Source organism: Trichosurus vulpecula, chromosome 4, assembly GCF_011100635.1.
Source record: "Trichosurus vulpecula isolate mTriVul1 chromosome 4, mTriVul1.pri, whole genome shotgun sequence".
NCBI classification, from domain to species: Eukaryota; Metazoa; Chordata; class Mammalia; order Diprotodontia; family Phalangeridae; genus Trichosurus; species Trichosurus vulpecula.
This window is the reverse complement of record NC_050576.1, coordinates 402,995,157-403,018,856: the sequence shown is the minus strand read 5'-3', so window position 1 is coordinate 403,018,856 and position 23,700 is coordinate 402,995,157. Positions and strand designations below refer to the sequence as shown.

At 39.8% G+C, this 23,700-nt stretch overlaps 1 protein-coding gene across 1 annotated transcript in view; it reads left to right on the top strand.

The window, feature by feature from the left end:
- Positions 1-10,831: 10,831 nt before the first annotated feature.
- Positions 10,832-23,700, top strand: part of IL18R1 (interleukin 18 receptor 1) — a 45,835-nt gene continuing 32,966 nt past the window's right edge. The window contains exons 1-4 of the mRNA XM_036757985.1: positions 10,832-11,123; positions 11,284-11,454; positions 15,926-16,003; positions 17,753-17,993. Of these exons, the coding sequence (XP_036613880.1) occupies positions 15,946-16,003; positions 17,753-17,993 (299 nt within the window). The 5' untranslated portion in view covers positions 10,832-11,123; positions 11,284-11,454; positions 15,926-15,945. The remainder of the gene's footprint in view (positions 11,124-11,283; positions 11,455-15,925; positions 16,004-17,752; positions 17,994-23,700) is intronic.

The following is a 23,700-nucleotide window of genomic DNA, read 5'->3' as shown; positions in this document are numbered from 1 at the left end:
CATATGACCACTCAGAGTCTCAACCACAGAATCACAAGGTCCTTCTCATAAGCAAGCCCCCAAGGCAAAACCTCACCTCAGAGTATATATACTGTTTCCAATCAAAGACTCTTGATTCAGTCAAAGGCAAGACTTAGTCAAATGCACTTGATCAGCTTAATGCTGACAAACTTGGAAATCAGCACTTAATTGGAAAGGTGTGGAAATCCTTGTGGCCCAGAGCCTAATTGGCTTTGTGTCAAGGCTCCACATGAGGCTTATTAATGGGCAGGGGAGATCTTATATCCCATTAACATTACACTTGGATTGCTCTTTTTTTCTTTTTTAGTTTTTCCTCAATCTCTCATTTCATTTTTAAAGTCTTTTTTGAGTCCTTCTATGAATTACTTTTGGACAGGTGACCATTTTATGTTACTCTTTGGGCAGGAGAGGCATTTTTTCCTTCAGTATCCTCCTCTAAAAATGAACCCCAGTCTCTTCTATTCCCACAGTAACTGTCTATGGTTGGGTTCTTTCTCCTTTGCTTGCTCATTTTTGTTTGTTTGTTTGTTTTTATTTTTGCAGCTTGTTATTATAATCACCTCTAGTCCTAGGGTGTGAGGGATGGTGCCTCTGGACTCAGGTTCTTCTTATTGTCATTTTTTGAACTTTGTCCTGGGCCCAACCTCTGTAATCCTTTCTACCTCCAAGCCATAGCTAGGGCCCCCAGGCACCCTATGTTGGAAATGCCTTAGTTCTTTGAGGACCCTCCAGTGACTATAACTTTCAGTTCTCCCCTCTAGCTTAGAACTGAAGCCTAAAACTCAGCTCTCCTGTAAGTGCCCACAGCCAGTAGCACCCCAGCCCCACTGCTTCTGAACTCACTGGTCATGCACTGGTTTCTTCTCACCTTAGCCTGGCTTTGGCAGCAGAGGTTCCTTCAATCTTCCCCTACTCAGATGTCTGAAACACCCTCTTTTCCCCCACACTGTCTTTGAGGAGACAATTCCAGTGGCTGAGGCCAAGACTACCTCCCAACTCAAGTGCCCCCAGGGCTTATTGTTTGTTTATTGTTTGCTTATTGTTTCAATGGAGATAGCCTGGAGGTGTTTATACTCCATTTAGGCTCAACTCCAACCTGGGGTCAGATCCTCTCCAGCTGTCCTGGGAGGACCACAGTTCTGCTTATTTTTGCTGCTCATTGTTCACCCTTAGGTGATGTTTTGTTTAGTTTGTGGAGGAAATCTGGAGAGTGGAATTTTCTGACCTCCACTATCTTCTCAGAGTTCTCTCCTTTCAGACATAATATTCTATGAATCTGTAATTTTAATTCTTATAGGATTTGTTGATGTACCTGTCCTACCCATTCCACAGGGTTGTCAAGGGTCAAGTAAAATGAGAGATGCGAAAAACATCTGTCACTCAGAGGTTGTCCCCATGAAAATTTCTTTGCTCTGTATTTTGTCCCCTTAGGAACCAGGGTATCTACTAGATAATTTGCAAGACTAATTTCCTACTAATATACCAATAAAAAAAAAGGCTCAGAGAGTTGCTTCAATGAAATACTTTCATATTAACTGTGCCTACATATAAACTTTTTTGGTTATCTGCTTGTAATGGTAATCAGGACAGGACTTTTTTGCTGTTTTTCTCTTTGGGGATGCTAAGGCTATCAAGCGCCTTTAATGAGTCTTGCCTTTGTTTGAATGGGACAAATAAAGTGGACACCTTTTTGTTTTGGAGTGTTTCTCAGCACTAAGGCAATCAGGAGTCATTGATTTGAAACAATGCATATGATATGATACTAGTGATTGAAGAATTTTCCCACACCCTGGGTCTAGAGATTGAAGATCTAGCTTTCCCACACCCTAAATGGTAGGCCCCCAGCCCTCAGGGTCCTGAACAGTGTATATTTACTGGAAGGTTAGCATTTGACTTTTGGGGGCACACGTATTGAAAGAGTGTGGGTGACAAGACTCTGGGCAAGCCATTGAAGCAGCCCCCATTGCTTTGAAAATCCAGATGCTGGTGCTTCCCTTTTTGGTAACTATGTAAGGGAATGATCAGACAAGGTCTGTCTGTTGATCTGTTTGTAATTTCTGTTTGTGTTTGTGTTTCAACAATCCGGCTAGCAGCTGTTGTGGGGGTGAAAGATCAACACAACCCCAACAACAAGAATGCTACCAGCACACTGCAAAAGCACACGTTCTTTTGATCGCTTTAGTAAGGAAAGCAACGTTAAGGGGTTGACAAGCTTACTTTAATTCAGCATACAAATATCATTCACTTAGTTCAGGGGAAAAAACCACCACCCCAAACTTCAGAGCAAAATACAAACAAAGTACAAACACGGACAGACAGACCTTGTCTGATTCAAATCCCAATACATAGTTACCAGAGTTTAACAAAGTCCCAGCATCCGGGTTACAAGCTGGAGGGCCCTTAGCTACAGCTGCCCAGAGTCTCCATATCAGCACACTAGCACGAGTGAGAGCCCCAAACAAATTACAAACATCGACAGACAGACCAAATACAGATTCATAGTTACCAACATCTAGGTTCAGCCGGGAGCTCATAACGAGGGCTGGCTCAGAGTCACTCGCACCACCATGGCTGTGGGAAAGAGCTCCAAAGAAGAGAAAGCCAACCCCTGGTTTTATATCTTTTTCAGGGTCAGGGGTGAGCCACACATGTGACTCACCCACATGACCTAGAATCATCACAAAGAGGCAACTTAAACCCACGTGGTCTAAAAGCCCCTGCTGTCCCAGACATGTCACTCAAACTCATGTGTAAACTAGGCCCTCCCCTTAGGACCCTGGGAGCTTCACGCCCACATCGGCTTGCCCTGAAGTTCAGGGGGCTGATCTTTTCCTCCTGAACTAAGTGAATGATATATGTATGTTTAATTAAAGTGAGATTGTTAACCTCTTAAAATTGCTTTCCTTAGAAAATCAGATCAAAGAATCTGTGCTGGCAGCCCTTCTGTGTGCTCTTGCTGTTGGTCTTACACAGCTACAGTAGCTGCTAGCAACATTGTTGTTACACTGATTCATTTTAATTCAGCTATATGATTTTCAGACTATGTCACACTGATGAGAAAGATTTTTTTTTTTTGAGGGAGGGGGGCTGCATCAAGCTGGGTCTTTTACACTCACATTTTGTCACACCCCATGGCAGCCATTTTAGTAAAACTGGTCCTGGGGCATTACATCACCATAGTTTCAACAATCTCATAATGCAATTTCTTTTTGTATTCCTGCTTAGGAAGTAGGGTAGAGTGAGAAGATGACAGTTTTCAGGAAGGGCCTTCTATTTTACTGACAAAATTAAGACATTCTCACGCGGCATTCCTTGGATTAAATCAATATCCTTGATCTCATTCTTGCATCACCTCTGGGACTAGCCATGTATTTTCTCTAGTCACTTTCAATCTCAGTCTCTCTCTGTCTCTGTCTCTCTCCCCTCCGTCTCTCCTTCCTTCTCCCTCCTTTACTCTCTCTGTTAATGCTTGATTAATATAATTACACAGCTTCCAGTTTATTTTTTTCATTTATTGCATATGCTGTTTTCTGGTTCTGCTTATTTCACTCTATGTCAATTCATATAAGTCTTACTTAGCCATTCTCCAATCATGGGCACATACTTTGTTTCTAGTATTTACTGTGTTTTAGTTTACCTAAACAACTGACTTGAACTGCAATAGTGTCGTTAAATTTCACTTCCCACCAGTTGCTTTTAAATTTCAAAACAAGTTTTTCCTTTTTCTGGGAGCACTTGGGGAATCACCTTCAATCTGGGACCCCTAATCAGCTTGGTTGCTTAAAAGCAGTAAACAGAAAAAGGGCGAATGAACTCCAGCTCTACCCACTTTTATTCTTTTCTGAAGATGGTCTAAAATTTCCTCACTCTGACTTCTAATGATAAAAATTCCATCCTATGATAAACTTATCCCAACTTTAAGTATAGTTTTTCAGTACACCTTTGTTCTACTCTAAAATTAAAACCAGTTTCACAGATTGATGACCCCAAAACTTCAGACTTAGGGATTGGCTAGCTGAAATTTCTTCAACAGCAAATGTGTTTCCTTTTAAAATTCTGAGTTGTGGAATTATTTAAGCTCACAAGATTTTTAATTTAATTTCTCCTACACTATTTTTCTAACACACTACACTAAGTTTTTCTTATTTTAAAACTTTCCTGAATTTATATTTCATTGAAGCTTTCCTGAACGTATCTCACAACTATTAAGACAGTTCTTAAAATGCAAACTCCAGCTTTAAATCAATCCCTAGTCATTTTAAAGGTCCCTTTTAAGGAATAATTGATCGGTGAATTTTGTTTGTTTATTGTTGTTTTCACTAAATCCTAGAGAGTTTGGTACTACCCTTATAAGCTCATCAAAGTACTTTATAAAAAGATCCAAATTATAATTTATGAGTGAAAGAAATTTAATTATTTCTTTTTCACAAATTTGGTTTCCAGTGATTTTTTTTTTTGTATCTTTAGTTTTCAATTAATTTCGGTATCTGTCTTTCATCTCATCAATCTCCAACATGACCAGTGTTGGAAACAGAGTAAAAAGAGAGATTTGTCCTTTTTTAAGACTCTTTTTTAAATAGCCTGTTTCTTGGTTGATATTGCTAAAAGAAAAGGCATAGGTAAAATACCTGTTAGCTATGGGTTAGTACAAAGCACAAAGAGCACAGAAAAAATAGATACATTTCCCATTCTCTTAAAGATTTTCCTAATTGTATAAGGTCCTTTTCTATCTGAAATAAAGAACCCACTATTCCTAAACTTAGTTTCAAACACACACACACATAACTTATAATAGCAAGACACAAAATCAGGCCTGAACTTCTAAGTTTTTCTCTATGAGATTTTGAAGTCAAGATCTTACCTTTCTCCTCTCTTAAGTATAGAACCTATGACTATCTTGTTGCTGATGTCCTGCTGTCAGCCTAAGATAATTCTTCTGTATCCTAATTATGTTAATGCTTTTAGAATCTTATCAATAAAACATGATATTTAGTAACAATACAAATTAGGTTAGTCTAATTTGCCAATTGGGTTCACCCATTTAAAATGCACTTTGTTTTTAGAACAAGTCCCTAATAAATAGAAGAGCTGATTAACGTTCCATTCCTCTAGACTTCTTGCCAAAGTATAATCACAGGAAGAAAAACCACAAATGATGAAGAATTTAGCAATATCTATCTATAGTTCATTTGTTCTAAGCTGATTTGGGAGGTTATTCAATAAAATTCCATAACTTTTCTAATTAATCAAAAGTTCTATGCTTTGACCAAAACAATTCCCAAAACATTTTGTTTTCTCAAACCAAACTTTAAACAACTTAATAGCTCTTTCTTTAGTCATCCTCAATCCCTGAGACAGGGAGTCCACCCTTTTCCAAGCCTGTCCTAATGAGGATCCCGTAGGATGAATTTCTTCTCTCTGACCCTATCTCTCCCTGCAGGTGTTCCCAACCAGGAACAGCATCTTCAGAGGAACTATCCTTGGAAAAATTGGACTAGATTCCCGAGGTCCATACCTTTTTGGTTATTACTTCTGAGAAGTTCCCCACCTAAAGGTGTTGGAGATTATCTCCCTTGAATATAGGGATAATTTCCTACCTGCCTGAGTTCCACCTGTATGTGTATCTTTCCTTACAGCTAACACTAATATTTAGTTTTGGAAATTTCTCCAATACTTCCAATTTTTAATATCTGGACTTACCTTCTAGGGTCCTAATACAGGTCAACTAGGGCCTAATGGTGCTTTATAAGGGAACATTCAGCAAAATTTATACCCATTTTCCTTCAAAACTTCATGAAAGTTTAGTGCTGACAATCCTAAGCAAATATAAATGAAAATAACCTTTCCTTTCCTCATATCTGTAAAACTAAAATAAGCCTACTTCTTAGGTCAAAAGAGGGTAGGATTGCTCCCAGCATAGTCACAGCCTTGACTGCTTACTGCTGAGGTTTGGAATCTTTCCTCTAAGGCCCCAAAAGTTCCCCTTCGGCCAATTTGAGAGATTTCTCTACTGATGACAAGAATTATTTAATTATTCATTGTTAAAAGAATTTAAAGACAAATCTATTTTAACCTTGCCAACAGGAAGTTTTAAAATTAGCTAGTGGCTAGCTGGCTGAAAAATGAGGAACTAGCAATTCCACTGCTGAATCTCCCTGGTCTTAATAAAATGAAAGTGAGAGGGGCAGCTAAGTGGGGCAGTAGGTAGAGTACCACCTCTGGAGTCTGGAGGACCTGAGTTCAAATCCAACCTCAGACACTAACTAGCTGTGTGACCTTGGGCAAGTCACTTAACCCCAATTGCCCTGCCTTCCCCACTCCAAGAAAAAAAAAAGAAATTAAATTAAAAAATGAAAGTGAGAGAAACAGTGGGAAAAAAGAAAAAATAATAGCCAATAGCCTATGTTTAAAAAGTTAAAATTATGGCCATGTAATTTTTTAAAAAAGGAATTTATAAATTCAAATAGTTTCTCTTAGTCCAATTGCAGACCTTTCTTAGAGAAAAATAAATTTAGGGTAAATCAAGGCAGACTCAGAGAATTTGAATACAGATAGAGAGGTGAGTCCAACCTCCCAGGGCCAGTTTCTGTGGGGGAGCTATCCAAAGAAATTCAACCTGGTGCACACATCCTCTTTGGGTCCCTTGCAGGGACTGGCCAAAAGAGTTTGGGATCCATGCATTGCTGTCCCATCTGGAGTCGCCATTATTGTGGAGATAAAAATTATCCAACCTATAACAAGAGAAACTAAGGCTCAGCTCTGAGCCAATGGTACTTTATTAAAAAGTCCATGATCCCTTCTAATGAAGTGGACTTCAGATCTTCCTCATGATCTGAGAGGACCCTGTTTTCCAGGGCCCTATTTTTATAGGGTTAGATATCTAAGCATTCAAAAACCACTATACCATATACAGAATAATTCCACTGGTTGACATATGATGCATTAACTAAAATAAGCAAAACAAGATATAACCAGAGTCACAGGTGTGGCAAAGAAGGAAATATTTCCACTGACTAGGTAGCCACAAGGTAGTCATAAGATGGGTGAATCACAGGGCATCTCCATGGACTAGATGTCCATAAGATGGACACCTGCTCATGTTGGACAAGAGAGCATATCCCAGAGGCACAAAAATAATTTGGGGGGACTTTTCATACAGTTGAGTTACCTCCGCCACACCGGGTTTGGTCACCATGACAAGGAAAGACAAGGATGGAGGGTGGCTCGCTAACTACCTATGATTCAGTGGTGGGATTCAGCCAGTTTGCACTGGTTTAGCAGAATTGATACTTGATTTTATGTTGAGTTCAGCGAACAGGCTGTTAAAATGGCACTTGTAATCAGGATTCTCTCTAAGGTGGGTGCCTGGGCAGCCCCCAATTGGAAATCACAAATATATATTCCCTGCCTCCCCCCCAAAGGCAGTGCTGTGTCCTGGCCCGGAAATGGGGTCCAGGATGGTGGCACAGGGGAAAGTTGGGAATGCAGTAATGAGGTGCCAGCACGAGATGGAAGAAGGAAGGGAAGAGGTGAGCTAGGCCTGGGATGGGAGGGGTGCCTACACCCCCAGCAGAAGCTGCTGCCATTGGGGCAGGGGGAGGAAGACTCAGTGTTGAGGGAGAAAAGAAACCTCAGGATGTAGGAATCCCAAACCAAAATTCCCAGGGCAATGTTGCCTGGAATGAATTCACCTATGCAAGCATTCTCTAAGTCAAGGTGGCAAAGATTTATTACGCTTTACAGAAAGCAAGAGTTCTTAGGGAACCTGCAACCTTACAGGGCTACAGGGAAAGTACAAGGTTTGGGAGTGAAACCTGTCAATTAGGTGTTTTGGGGTGGGATTAGGGAGTGGTTAAGGGGTGGTTAGTTCTTAAAGGAGCATGCACTTTTTGCATCTACTGCACAGGTATCTTACCCAGAGTTCACTGGGAAATAGCCCAAATTGGGGCTACCTGGGGGTGTGGTTTTGACTGTGAAATATCACTAAGTCAACCAAAGGTCACAGCTGACTGGCAATATCCAGGTGGCCTCCATCAAATGTCTTGTTAGACATGATGAGTGTAAGGGAGTATACATTTGAATATGTCTAGGATACATATCAGGAAGGTCAGTAAGTAGTAAACATTATTATGTTCCAGTGCACAGCCAATTAGTAGTACACAGGGAGTCAGTCTATAGGAAGGCACAGCTGCCTACTGTGAAAGGAGTAGAGATAAGTATTCTGCTAGGGCATACTGCCCTTGAACTAGAGAGAAACTGTCAGAGGCAGCATTTTGAAGCTAAGGAGAAATGTGATTTTAGAACTGGGGTCCAGGCACAGGCACCCAAGGCTTTCTCCCAGGATCTTCTGCCTCCGGCCTGCTTGGCACTCCTACTGTACCTAGCATGAGGAGGCAGAAGGCGTTGATGGTGGAAGTCACCCAACACATGGCCTCTGCTGCCCCCCCACCCCACCATCCCTGACCACCATCACCCTCCGGCCCTTACACACCTGGCCTGGCCCTTACTGACCCTGCTCTCCCCACCACCACCCTCTCCCCCTCTTGTAATCAGCCTGCCTCTTTCTCCCTGGGCCTGAGCCCTGACCAGAGCTGGTCCCAACTGATCCTGATGATTGAAGGACCCTGTTGTCATGGAAATCAAGGATGCCAAGGGCTCAGAGGGAATGTTCCATGGGAGGCAGGAGGAGGGGGGTGGTGTTAAAAATCAGATTGTCCTTGGCGCCTCAGACTTGGCCCTTTAGAGTAACTAAAGCTATTCAAGAGAAACTCGGACTTTTTCCCTGGCCCTGAGCTCACCTTAGTCCTGATGTCTCCAGGTCTCAGGATGGTGTTGGCTGACTCCTGGGAGAAGTCAGGGTGTGAGTCCATGGGTACAATAACCCCATGTATAGAACCCAACACAAGAGCATTTTTCTGAGCTGGTCCAGTGCCTTATCACAAACACAAACACACACACACACATTCATACAAATTCACTAATATTCACTCACATACTTATACACATTCATACACACTCACAAATATACATCCACACACAGTCACATACTCATATACATTCACATATGTTCACTTACATACTCATACACATTCACATACTCACACATACACAAGCTGACACACTCAGAGACTATACATATTGTCATACACACACACACAAACACACACATTCATATACATTCACCAACATTCACTCAATGGTCATTAGAGCAGAGAACTGCTTGTTAATTTATTTGAATCCCACCACTGCTGTGATTATGCAACTTTTCTTACTATCCGCAGCTCTGGGGCCAAATATACAGAATTTATAATCATATCAAATTGATTGATAGTGGTTAGAATAGAGTAGGGGTCTTCAATGAATCAACTTCTTCACATTAAAATTTGAAGACTACTATAAGAACTAATCTTATCTAATTATCCCTATCTGATTTATGTAAAATATCAAACTGATTAATACTGATTAGAATACAGTAGGGTCCAAATGAATCATTCCTCACAAAGTCGAAGGGCAGAGGCTTGTTTTGAACCCTTGCAACATAATCTCTCACTAGAACCAATGAGACTCAAATGAAGCACAGAGGTGGCCCAGAATCAACTCCTTACATAATGTCCACACATACTCCACCTGTTACCCAAAAAATGGGCATTTTGGTCCCAGGGTGGTCTATCACGTGGGCTCTGGAAAGAGGTATTGGATTGTGTTGAGGATTCTGATACTTTGCACTGAGAAGAGGAGGAAGTCAGGGGAGAATGATTTTAAGATTCTTGGGAATCCAACCAGGCTCTCACAATGGAGGTGCATAATGCCTAAAGGGATTGTACTGGAATAAAGTATCTTTCTGGTCATCTGGTTTTGGAGCTGTTCATCAGAACATGCTCTAATAGTGGAATGGGGGTTTCTGTTTATTAGAAATCATATTAGCCCCATACCAACAGGGTTTTTGAGAGGCTCAAATGAGATTATGTATGCAAGGTATCTTGCAAACCTTAAATTCTTGCTACTACTACCACTGCTGTTCCTGCTGCTGCCATCATTATTATACCAGCCTCACTTGGTAGCCTTGCTTCATAATTGTGATTGTGGAGGAAACAGAATTTTAACATTACATAAAGCCTAGACACGGTGCCAGCTTCTAGTTACTGCAAGCCACCCAGAAATGTACCTCAAAGAATACATAACTGATATTCAGCACATTGCAGAAGGGGTAGCAAAGGAGAAGGTAAATGGCCTTTGGGCTCTGAATTGTGAGTTTAATTCCATGTCAAGAAGGGAGGAACGTCGTCAACTCACTACCCTTTTTGATTCTTTTCTCTTATCTTTGGAGGTACCCTTTGAAGGACTACTTTGAAGTCAGAGTCAAAAAACCAAAAAATGGAACGCAAGATCTTGTAGTTAGGAGACAGAATAAGGCAAATGTGTTAACAGGATGGCTGCAGTTAAACTTACGACCAAAAACATGCCTCTGAAAACCAGTTTGGGCTGAACCAAAGCCAGGACCCAATCTCTTCCTGAGAAGAGGGCTCCTTCCACAACTCCTGGAGCACTGTCTTCAAGAGTCTGCCCCACTTCTCTTGAACTGTTGTTAAATTTCTTCCCCTTTCTCCAGCCCACTTTCACTATTAGGCATTGCCAGAATTACTCTGCGTTTCCTTTTACAACAAACCAAACCAAAAAGAAAAAAAAAAACCCAACCCAAACCAAGACTTGTTTCGCGCTTAAGAATCTCTTAAAGAAAAAGAAGTGAAGACACTCATCTATAAAAGATTCTTAAACTCCACCCCAGCCCATCCATTCTGTTGGACTGAAGGTGGAGTGCAAGCGTAAAGCAAATGCAGAGAAGCCTTAGGCGCACCCGCCTCCCAGCAGGGCAAGGGCGGCTGGCGAAGCCACTTGGGCTGGGGCGACTATTCGAGGCGGGGGAGGGAGTCCACGGCCGTGTTAACCACATGCAGGAGCAGGAAATTCCACAGCCTAGGCCTGCGGGCAGGGCTGGCTAGTTAGAGCTGCTCACTTGTGCCCAGGCGAAAAGAAGCAGAGACAGAGGGATACAGATACAGCGCCCAGTACAGCCCGACTCTGCTTCTCTCAGCTCAGAAAAGGTCTTTCCTGCAACTCCTTCCTCCCGCTCTGTACCTGCAGCACAACTAAACTTTCACTGTCGTCTGCAGTGAGAAGTTACACTCCCCCTTCTTTCTTTTCTTCATTTTTTTTCCTGCTTTGCCTTTATTTTTTATGACAATCTCCCCTCTCCTTCCCCAGGGTCGTACGTTTTCAGTTTTCTTATCTCAGCTTCCTCTGGGAGTATCCAGATAGCTTCTTGAACTTTTTTCACCCCCACATCTTTTACCCTTGCGGAGGCACCTGGAGTCATCTCCTCACACTCCACCCTCTCCCGACCAGACTCCAACCTTCAAGGACGCCTATTTTAAGGTAAACAAAAGATAACTATCACTTTACCCCTCCTTTGGGGGGAAACTGATCTGTGATGCAACTTTGTGCTAGAAAAGATAGTACCTACCCAATACTAAGGGGAAAAGGGCTTCACTAGTGAAAATGACTCTTTGCTTGCTCGTTCTACTCACCAGGGAATCCTCTCTCCTTCATAGAAGTTAGATACCAGTTGAGGAATCTCACCTTGTCCTCCTTTATCCTTCGCACCTACTAGGAAAGTTCCTTGTTATGCGGCAGTGTACATTGAGATTATAGCTATTATTTCCTTCAGTCGCACCTGGTAAAATGATTATTGGATGGAGCCAGGATCAGTTAGAAGTCAGGCCCAGGAAAGTTCTTACTTGTCTGATCCCTTGGGAAGCTACTTCACAGTGCAGTAACTGTTTTTGCGGGGCAGAGGATTCGTGTTCAAATCTTAACTCAGTTTTGCTATTACTGTATGATTTTGTATATTACTTTAACCATTGTGGGTCTAGGTTTCCTCACGTCTGAAATGAGGAGGTTATTTTTTTTTAATTTCCAATGTTCCTTGTCATTTCTCTCTCTCTCTCTCTCTCTCTCTCTCTCTCTCTCTCTCTCTCTCTCTCTCTCTCTCTCTCTCTCTCTCTCCCTCTGTGTGTGTGTGTGTGTCTCTGTCTTTCTGTCTCTATCTGTCTCTGTCTCTCTCTGCCTCCCTCTCTCCCTCTCCCTGTCTCTCCATCTCTCTCTGTTTCTTCTCTCTGTCTTCTTTGTTGTTTATTCAATTGTAAATAGGAGTTTATTCTTGTGGTTGTAAGGAAAATTCTTTTAAACCATTAAGTGTCCTGTGGATGTGTTTTATTATTATTTATATTATGGCAGTAATCTTTTTGGCTAGAGATTCTGTCTCTCATGCTACAGATGACTTCACCCCTCTTCACTTTTGTTATCTTTCTCTTCCCCTCTCTAATCCTCCCCATGCTTAGCTTTGGGGACAAGGGTGAATCCAGAGTGAAAATCAAAAGCAAATATGTATGCTATCAATTACTACTGCTTTGCTAAAGTGAAAGGAGAAAATACTTGACTCTGATGTTGATAAGGAAATAAACAGGATAGCTTCCCACGGGATCTCAGGTCTATGGCTTTTTTTGTTGTTGTTAGTAGTAATCAAATCACTTTCTAGTCACTAAAACATATTTCTAAAGTTTAAAATGTGTAGATATGTTTCTGTGACATTAAATCACTAGAGACTGAATGTTTTCACTTTTCACTTGGTTATTGGGCAGTTACAGGCAGGAAGCAGAGAAACATCTATTCCCCTTTCTTTAAGCGTGGTAGAAGGAAAAGTAACTTTCTCTTCCCTCTTCAACCCTTTACTACTAAAGATTGTAGGAGTGTGGTACAATGCTAGCTCTGGGGTGAGAGGAACTAGATTTAAATCCTCCCTTCTTAATATGAAGTGGTTTCTGAGGTTCCTTCCAGCTCTAAACAAATTGATTCTATGATCTCCTGTAACCCTAGTAGGTTGATCAGCATATATCATCCAGTTTAACTAAAAGAACAATTTTAACAATCTGTGACATTTTCCAAGTTGACTTAAAAAAATGACTTGGTTACACAATCAAGGAATTCATCTTTGGTTTCGTATCCATTTTACTTATTTACATTTAAATTTTTTTCAATGAATAAAAACTGATTTTCTCTCCCTCCTACCTCCTACCTTCCCACTATGGAGAAAAAAAGAAAAAAAAAAAAGAAAATTCTTGTAGCAAATGTGCAAAGTCAAGAAAAACAAATTCCTGCATTGACTGTGTCCAAAAAATATGTCTTCTTCAGAACCCTGGTAGCATAACTCCCTGATAAGGTTGCTTTGCTTCGCCATTGGTCCTCTGCCATTTTTATTGGTTATTGTGTGGATCAGAGTCCTTAAGTTTTTCAAAACTGTTTATATTTATAATATTATTATTATAGCAATTATTCTTTTGATTTTGCTCACTTTATTCTATATTATTTCATATGTCCTCCCATGTTTTCCTAACACCATCCCTTTCAACATTTCTAACATCTGGCATCCATTTTAAAAGAAGTATTAAACAAGTATTTTGAAGTTGTGTCATGATCTAATTAGGTACACAAAGGACAATTTGTATACATGAAAACCTATTTCTTTTAGCAGGTTTCATATTGAAAGCAAGAATTAACTCATCATAAATGCTGAATAATCTCTGAATACCTTATCTTACAGTATCTTATGAAAACATAAAAGTGGCCTTTAGAAGGTTGTGACAAAAGTGTTCAGAGGAGCATCATAAAGGAAATTCTTCTGCATGATAAATCTGAGAAGATTTCAAAGAAAGAGTTTTGAAAAGTGTATGCAAGTGGGGGAAAAGCCCCAAATCATAGTGCAGCTAGATGTTGAGCTGAGCTGCTATTTGCTTCTTTAAAAATTTAAAAATGAACCTAAAAAGGCAGCAGTTGGTACTTTCCATAGGTATTTTTTTAATTGCTAAAGGTCTTTATGTTATTGAATAAGTACATTTGTTTTTTCTTTAAATCTATTTTAGCCTTTGGTGGCATAACTCATATGCTTAAAAGTAATATGTTTGCAGAGCTAGGTTAAAATTAATACAAGAACAGGTAGAACTACCATTTTGGCTTTTAAAACCCTCTACAACAGGGCTGTCCAAAATGTGGCCTGCCTATAAGCATAGAAATTTACATAAATGCTTTAGTAAAGGAAACAGAGGTACTGCAGAGCTCTCACTAAAATGGCAAATCCAAAAATATTGTCTGTTGTTTCAATAAAAACCTAAGGTTGGACAGCCCTGCCCTACAACCTAGCCTCTTCCTACCTCTTTCAGTCTTGTTACATTTCATTCTCCTCTCAGTACTCTGCTATCCAGAGACACTGCTATTTCTCACACAACATACTCCATCTCCTGACTTGGTGCCTTTTCTATGTCTAATATTGTCTCTGTCCTTACTTGGACCTACTGGCTTCCTTCAAGGCTAAGTTTCAGCCCCACCTTCTGAAATAAGTCTCTTAGGGGCAGCCAGATGGTACAGTGGTTAAAGTGCTGGGCTTGAAGTAAGGAAGACCTGAGTCTGAAACTTGCCTCAGACACTTACTAGCTGTGTGATCCTGAGCAACTCACTTCACCTCTGTTTGCCTTAGTTTCTTCATCTGTCAAATGGGGATAACCTCCTAGGGTTGTTGTGGGAATCAAATGAGATAATAATTGTTAAGCACTTAGCAAATGCCTTGCACATAGTAACCACTCTAAATGTTAGTTATGAGTATCCTGCTGTCACCTCTCCCCCACATACTGCATGCTAGTGCCTTCCCTTTGAGAAATCTGGTCATTTATACTGTATACATCTTATAATGCACTTAGTTGTTTAAATGTTTTCTTCCCCAGTAGAATGTGAGCTGCTTGAAGACAGAAACCGTGTCGAATCCCCAGTGATTAGCATAGTGCCTGACACATAGATAGTGCTTATGAGGTGCATGTTGATTAATTTAAGATTATATGGCTGGATGGATGAGAAAAGAGAGGGGTATGGAAGTCTGGAAATAGATTAATAAATGACCTTCCTCTTTCCCAACCTTGAGAACTATGTCCCTCCAGGCCCTTCCACTGTCTGAAAATGGCAGAACCATGTGTAGAACTAAGGTCTTGTTGGATGGCTAAGAATGCAGATCCTTCTTCCACTCCAAGTCACCTTTAAAGCAAATGATAACTTCCCAGCCCCAAGTTGGTAATTTAGTTGGGAGACTCCAGTTTTGGTTACTGTTCTCCTCTCTACCTGTCCTGATACCCACATACTCTGATGGCAATTCCAAGCATGCCACCTTTGCATAGGATCTAGCAGGTATTACAGTAGGCCTAAAAGAAATCTGGGTGGGGGTGGGGGGTGGGGGGGAGGGAGAAGAGGGATAGGAATACTAATGGAAATGGTAGCTTCCCATCTATAGAATTACTATTACATTAAAAGTCCATTGCCAGAATTAACGCTGTTCACGTAAAACATCTAGCAAGGGCAGGCAGGTGCAAAGTCAAGTTGATAAGCATTTTGTTGACTGCTTATTGTGTTTAGAACCCTGTAGTGGTGCTACCAGAAGAACTTCAAAATATACTAGACTGGTATTGAGTCAAAAGGGGCAGCTAGGTGGCACTCTATCTCTATCTAGTGGAGAAGGTGATGGGCCTGGAGTACAAAACTAACCTCAGAGGTTTCCTAGCTGTGTGACCCAAGGCAAAGCACTTAAGTTCTGTTTGCCTCAGCTTCCTCATCTGTAAAATGAGCTGGAGAAGGAAGTGGCAAAGCACTCCAGTATCTCTGCCAAGAAAACCTTGTATGGACTCACAAAGAGTTTGACATAACTGAACAACAACCAGAAGTCAAAATAATTTTTTTAACGTGTCCTCAAGGTAAGGATGATCTGTATCTGAGCACATTAGCTGAGTCTCTATTATTTTGCCTTTTACAGAAAAATCTTGAACCTCCGAAATGCCTTCGAGAGTCCTGGTCATTTTATTTTTGGTATTTATGGAACAAAGCACCCCAGGTAAGTGCTCATATCATAATGTATGTATTCAATAAACTCCCTCCACTCTGTAAGTTTTTCTTTGTTCTACATCCTGGGTGGTGTAAGCATTTACTTTCCTATTTCAGTGTTGAACTTAATCTGTCTTGACACAACCATCAAATGAACAGACTTTCACATGCAATTAAATTGATCATACAGTTAGGAGTCACTTTGGTCATGTTTCTGTTAGAATGAATATTAGCATACCCCTTTCCTTGGAGATGAATGTTTATGAGCATTGGTAAGCAGTATCTTCAGTGCATTTTATTTCAGCCCCTTCTCCTTGGTAACTCACCAATGTGATTAGTTAATGCCTTAATGCTTTGATGGTAGGCATCCCTTAATCACAAAGAAGGAATTTATTAGTTTATCTTAACTTAGTTTATTACAACTTACTTATTTTTCTGTTTCCTCTGTAACTCCTTGATTAGTTAAGACTTGTGTGGCCCTAGGAAGCCGAGATCTAGGGCAAGTTTAGTCAAACCCCATGAATAAATAGGGCAGATGAGGCTGCAGGATGTGTAAAATGACCTCTTGAAAACCTCAAGCTGAGACATTGAGGTCTTGCATCTCAAGAATCAGACAGGAAACAATAAACATTTCTACTTTTTTGAAAACAGGTTGAGATTAGTTTTTAAAGGAAAGAGGCTGGGCTTCTGAGAGGAATATTATAGCACTAATCTGAGAGAATTTAGTAATTTCAGCTGAGGGGGAGATATACCGGATGTCCCAAAAGTCTTAGTGAAATTTTAAGTTCACTAAGATTTTTGGGACAGCCTGTATTTTCACTGTTTGGGGGAACCCTTGTTTTTTAACCTGAACTGGAAAAAGGTTGCATCATAGGAAAAAGAATAAAAAAAATATGGCAGCCACAGAAAGGACAGGTGATAGCAGAAGGATTAAGGGTGTGATTAGAGGACATAGAGAGCACATTTTCATATAATTAACTCTTGATTATCTATGGGAATGGATAGAAGTCATGGAGTGGTTAATTTATTTACAAGACGGGGTAATTCATGCATACTTTCAGTTACACAATTCTTCCCACCCTCCAATATACACATGCATACACACACACTCACATAGCTATACACTCACTTTTCTCTGTGCCTGGTTTAGGATGGTGGTGACTGAAGGGAGGAAATTTAGTAACCAGATGGCTACCTGTAATTTCCTTTGTCCGACTCTAACAGCAAAACAAAGTGGGTGGGAATGCTCTTCCATGGTGGTAAGATTTTTCCCCTTTTCAAAGGTAACAGGGAAGACCTCTGGTTTGGAGTCCTAGCATCTGAGTTGCAATTCTCACTCAGCCATGTAAGACTTTTGTGATTTCAGAAAGTCACTTAACCACTCTACCTCAGTTTCCTTATCTATAAAATGAAGGTTTGGACTAAATGAGTCCATAATGTTATGATCCTGTATGATGAACCTGTCTGGCTCTATGTTGCTTTTTTGGGACTTATTTTCAAGGTTGTCCTTGATGCTTATTTTATCCTGATTTTAGCTATATCAGAATATTGGGGGAGAAGGAGACAGGTACACAATCCAATTTAGAGGAGGCCAGTAGCCCCTGGAGTATCTTTGAACACCTCTAGAAACGCCTTCTAGAATCCCTTTGTTTAGCTAATGTAATTTTTTTCCTACCTGTTTGTTTTTATTGTTTTGTTTTAAAAATGGCATTTTACTTTTTAACCATATTTTCCCTTTAATTCTGCGTTTCTTGTGAAGATTTGTGTGTTTTCCGAGATCACATCACTGCACTCGCAGGTGAACCTTATCATTTGAAATGCTGCCTGTCCAATGATCACCATCATCATAGAAACTATACTGTCAGGTGGTCAAAACGCTCTGGACCAAATAGAGCATCAGTACCCCTGAGCTCAAGTGAGAGAATCATTTTTAATGATGATGCTCTAGAATTTTGGCCAATAGAAATGATTGATGAAGGAATGTACTCTTGTGCAGTAGGGTAAGTACATTTATTCTTTCACATTGATTAATTTAATATGAATTTAAGTTTATTAGTGAGGATTTAATATATATGAAAGTGCTGCAAAAACTGTAGAAGCATATTTAGTGTGATTCAACAAACATGTATTAATTTCCTACTATGGTTTCATAGAATCTGAATTTAAAGACATTTCCATTCATAGGATCATAAGGTGAGAAATTTATAACTATAAAGGAACTTAAGGGTCATGTAGTTCAATCCCTGCATTTTACAGATGAGGAATTTGAAGCCTTGGGAAATGAAATGACATCCAAGGTCACAAAGGCTAAGTAAATTAGGATTTAATCCAATTGAATCCCAAATTCTCTGAGTCCAAATCCAGAGCTCTTTCCATATCATTGTGTTGCCTTTCATATAATATAACCCATCTCTAAATAAAAAGCTCTTTTATAATATACCCAAATGGTCATCTAGCTTTTGCTTTATTGACTGGTTTTCTACAAAGATTATGATTCTTTTTTTCCCTTAAAAACAGTGAATGAGGGGGAAGAACATTTTAAAAGTAGAGAGAGGTATATACACATGGCTAATAAGTCAGAATTCAAATTCCAGGGTTCTGATTTTAAGCCTAGTTTTCTTTCTGGTATTTCATAATGCTTCATGGCCCATCAAGCCCAAGGGAGAACATGGTTATCCTTTTTAAAATTGATCTCAAAAATTAGGGTTATATTCTACACCTTGAGCAATTCATTCATTCTCCCAACCTCAAATATTGTAGTTTTCATAAGTGACTCACTTTTAACATATTATCTATTGTTGACTAAATCTACTTCTTTCTTCTATCATAAACCTGTGATTCAAAATTGCTATTTGGTAAGGAAAAAAACCACTTTTCCTATTACTACTCCATGCTTTCTCATTCCTATCCAGCACCACCCTACACCTCCTCTCCTTCATCACTCATTCCTCCTATGCCATCCTCTTCCATTGTGCTTTCTGGAATTTTCATTCTATCATTAAATATATATATATATATATATATATCTTTACCCCAGATTTCTTCCTCTCACACCCTTTTCCAGCATTTTGCAGTTAGGAAGTTATCTCCCTCCAGAATGCATTGTCTACCTGGCCATTATCTTCATTACTTAATGTTTTGTTTTGTTTTTTCTCATGCCCTTCTACACTCTGGGTCAAGACAATGGATAGACAAAGCCTTTGTTTCTCCATACCACTTCTATACTATCCTTTTTCTTCTGTTTCTCAGCAACTTCTTTTCTAAGATTCCCTTCATCTGTATCATCACTGTGCATATCCTTTTGGAAATCATCTACCAGACTCAAGGTCATCTTTTCCCTTGCACAAGGAGATCAGTACTTAGTTCAAAATCTTCCTTTCTACCCTAAACCCTGTCCTCATACGTGGGGACTTAAGTAGACCATGATAACCTCTGAAAAACTCTGGTCTCTTAATTCATCAGCCTCTTTAATTCCTGTAATTTATACTCAACTACTCAACAGACATAGTCATACCTTAGACCACAACATCTTGCATAATTGTATACATAATTCCATGATCCTGACTTCTGAAATTCCCTTCCCTGAAAAGTTCCTGGTCTTCCAACACTCCTTCTGCCTCACTTTTCCAATACAAAGATGAAATAAAACAGTCTCAGTTATTCACAAGATTACATTATTTTTTGTTGTTGTTGTTATCCATGCTTATCAATATGTGCACAGGCTCCTTGAAGTCTTATTATTTATTATGCCAATCAGCAAACAAAATGCATACTAAGCCAGATGATTAATGTTTCTTTCAACTAATTACATCCACCATTAACATATATGAAATTTCCTCATCACCTAAAATTCAGGTTAAACAGATTTGTGTAATTGGGAACAAGTCTTGGTGACCTAAAATAAAAACATAATTCTACAATATGTGATGTTTTAGGCAATTATTCCCAGGGATTTATGGTGACTGATTGTCATTGTCAGGAATTCTGATTCAGCTGTCCCCGGTTGTATAGATTTACTCTCCAACCAAACGAAGTAACTATGGTTTCATAGTCTTATTGACATGGACTAAATTCATTCCTGCATTAGGGCAGGGCTAATTTCTTGGCTGTGGTCCTGTGATAGAGGAGTGTGTTTGTGTGTGTATATGTGTGTTTGCATGTGCTAGTTTTGCCTTCCTCCTTTCAATCAGCTGTGTTAATATCAGTGCTACCATCTATGACTTTCCATATCTTCCTCCCAGTCTTCCCCCTTAGGCACTTTCCTCAAAATAACTTAGTTCACAGTCTTCCCTTAAAACAAAACAAAACAAAACAAGACAAAACAAACCTCACCAAAAAACCAGAACAGAACAACAACAAAAAAAGCCATTTTTTAAAACTGTGCATATGTTGTTTCCCCCAGTAGAATGCAATTTCCTGGAGGACAGCGATTGTTTATATTTTGATTTTTGTATCCCATGCCAGACAAGCTTGATCTTCTCTCCTCTCTGACTCTACTGCTCACTTTTCACAAGGGTACCTCCCCGCCTCCTCCCAGCCTCTCAGCCACCTTTGTGTGCTATCTTCCTTCCTTAGAATGAAAATTCCTTGAGGGTCTGTCTTTTTGTATTTATATTTCCAGTGCTGAGCACAGTACCTGGCACATAGTAAGTGCTCAATACAACAAATGCTTGTTGATTTAACTTGACTTGTATCCCCAGTGCCCAGAACATAGTAGGTATTTAACAAGTGCTTATTGAACTGACTGGAATCAATGGTACAAGGGTTATAAGTAACAGTGAGAGGGGGCTCCCAGTTCTCACTCTACAACTAGGTTCCAGATAATCCATTTCTTAGCCATAAAAGAAGCAAGAAGGGAGAGATCACTTCTATATAAGAAACAGGAACCTAGCTGCAGAGTGAGAACTGGGAATCCCCTCACTGTTACTTGTTACCTCAGCACTCAAGGCAACTCCCTAAGACTTTAAGTTGAAGAAAAGGTGCTTACCTACATATGGAGTATAGATAGATGGATAGTTGCAGTGAGTGTGTATATTTTGTTCTGTTTTCTTCAAATGGTGTCATTTCATGTCTTTCTTTGTTTTTTAAATTTTTCATATTTGTCCTACTTTCCCTCCTTCCTTCTTTCTTTCCTTCCTTCCTTTTTTCCTTATTCCTTTCACTTTTTCTCATTTTTTCTACTTGTCTCTCATTCTCTCCTCTTTCTCCCTTCCTTTCTTCCTCTACCTAGCTTTCTTTCCTTCATCTTTCTCTTTCTTTCTTCCTTTCTTCCTCCCTCACTCCCTCATTTCCTTCCTTCCTTCCTTCCTTCTTCCTTCCTTCTTCCTTCCTTCCTTCCTTCCTTCCTTCCTTCCTTCCTTCCTTCCTTCCTTCCTTCCTTCCTTCCTCCTTCCTTCTTCCTTCCTTCCTTCCTTCCTTCCTTCCTTCCTTCCTTCCTTCCTTCCTTCCTTCCTTCCTTCCTTCCTTTATTTCTTTCCTCTCTATGATCATCATCATTTTGGGAAATCCAAATTGGAAGATGTAGAATACCCTTCCACCACTGTGTAATTTATAAACTTTCTTGGGGAGCTAATTGTGATTTACACGTATCCATATAACTAGTATATATCAGGATTGGAACCTAGGTCCTCTTCACTCCAAAGCTGGCTTGCTATTCACTGCCTCTCGTAATTTCTTAAGATTCAATAATATTCCATCATATTCATATACTATAGGGTTTTTTTTTAATTTTCACATATCTCAACATTCATTATCATTAGGCATTTACCAACATTCATTATCATTAGGCACCTAATTTCTTTCTAGCTAGTATAATTAGTGCTGTTGGAATGTTTTGGTTTTTTCCTGTGTGTAGAAGATTCTTTTTTCCCCCTCTAAGTGAACTCTTCAGGGCATAATCCCAGCAGTAGAGACATGGGGTTCTATGTTATATTATGAACATTTTTGTAGTTCATATTACTATACTGCTTTATCAGTGTATTACTACAGTACTTCTGAGTGGGAGAAGAACAACTCTGGAAAAATTCCCTTGGACTTATTTCTCCATAATTAATTTCCTCCCTGTTCCCCTACTTTTGGTAGTAGGGTGTGGAGAAGAGAGGAAGAAGTAATAGAGGAATCAGGCAAAAGAGAAGGGAAGCCACTCCTATTTCTCTACCTCAAGGCTTGAGTAACCATAAGCTTTAACTTGATAAATTTACATTGTGAAAACAAAGGAGAAAATGCAAACCATATAGTAATAGGTGGAGAGGGAGCCCATGAGGGTTTCATTTTTAGATCTATGCAACCAAGAATATTCTATTCACTCTTTTTTTCATCTACTGAGGGAAGGTTTCATAGTTATAGTAGGATTTTAGTAGGTACTAGATGAAGAAAAGAAGAAGATTGCAGGAGTGGGGAGGGTGTTCCAGGAACAGGGTGTAGTCAGGGAGCAGGTTTGAAGTTGACAGATGAAGTGAAGTTATGAGGTATGAAAGGAATTATGGAGGTGGATGGGCTGAGCAGTTGGACAAGATAAGGTAAGTGATGTAGAGCCAGATGAAAGACTTTGCATGAAAACATGAAGGATTTAATCCTGACTCATAGTGCTATGGGAAGTTGATGGCTGGAGGGGCGTTGGGGGGAGGGTGGCTACAACCTTGGCAAACATAGTGAATTAAATAAGGATAGGTCCCTGACCCCAAATAGCCAATCAGTTGTGAAGCCTTGTCCATTCTACCTATGTAACATCTCTCATCTATTTCTCTTCTGTCTTCTAGCATAGCCAGCATCCTAGTTTAAGCACTTAACACCTCTTATATGGACTATTGAAAGAGCATCCTAACTGGTCTACTTGTTTCAAGTCTGTCTTCTCTCCAAGTCATCTTCCACACAAATTGCCAAAGTGATTTTTTGCAAAGCCCAAGTCTAAGCATGTTACTTAGATGTCCAGTGATCCTCTGGTACATCTAGGGTAGAATGAATTTTCTCCTTTTGTCATTTAAAGCTTTTCACGGTTTGGCTCCAGAATACTTTTTGAGTATCATTACATATTTCTCTCCTGCACACTCTAGGGTCTAATCAAACGTGCCATTTTACAGTTCCTCAGCACAGTACCACATTTCCCATCATCCTGCCTTTACACAGGATTGTTAGCCATGCTTGAAATGTATTTCTTTCTCACCTCTACCTTTTAGAATCCTTAGTATCATTCAAAACTCAACTCAAGCACCATGATCTCATCTGCTAGTGCCTCCTCTCCCTTCAAATTACCTTGTACATATGTACGGCTTTGTGTGTCTACGTATGTGTGTGTGTATGTGTGTGTGTGTGTGTGTGTGTGTGTGTGTGTATATATATATATAGAGAGAGAGAGAGAGAAATATATGTATATATGTAAGAAAAATAAATATACACACGTATGTAGATGGCCTTGTGTATAAATATATGTATGTAAAATAAATAATGCACATGTATAGATGGCCTTGTATACATATGTATGTGTATGTAAGTATATGTGTATATACATATATACATATATACAGTGAAGTGATATAAAGCCACTCTCAAGGTCTCTTGAGTGTGTGACATGGGAGACACTGGCACAGGACAGCTTAGCATGGTGTGCCATCATCAGAGAAGGTACTGTGCTCTATGAGCAAAGCAGAATTGAAGTGGCTCAAAAGAAATGTGAGATGTGCAAATTTGGAGAATCCACCTCAATTGTTC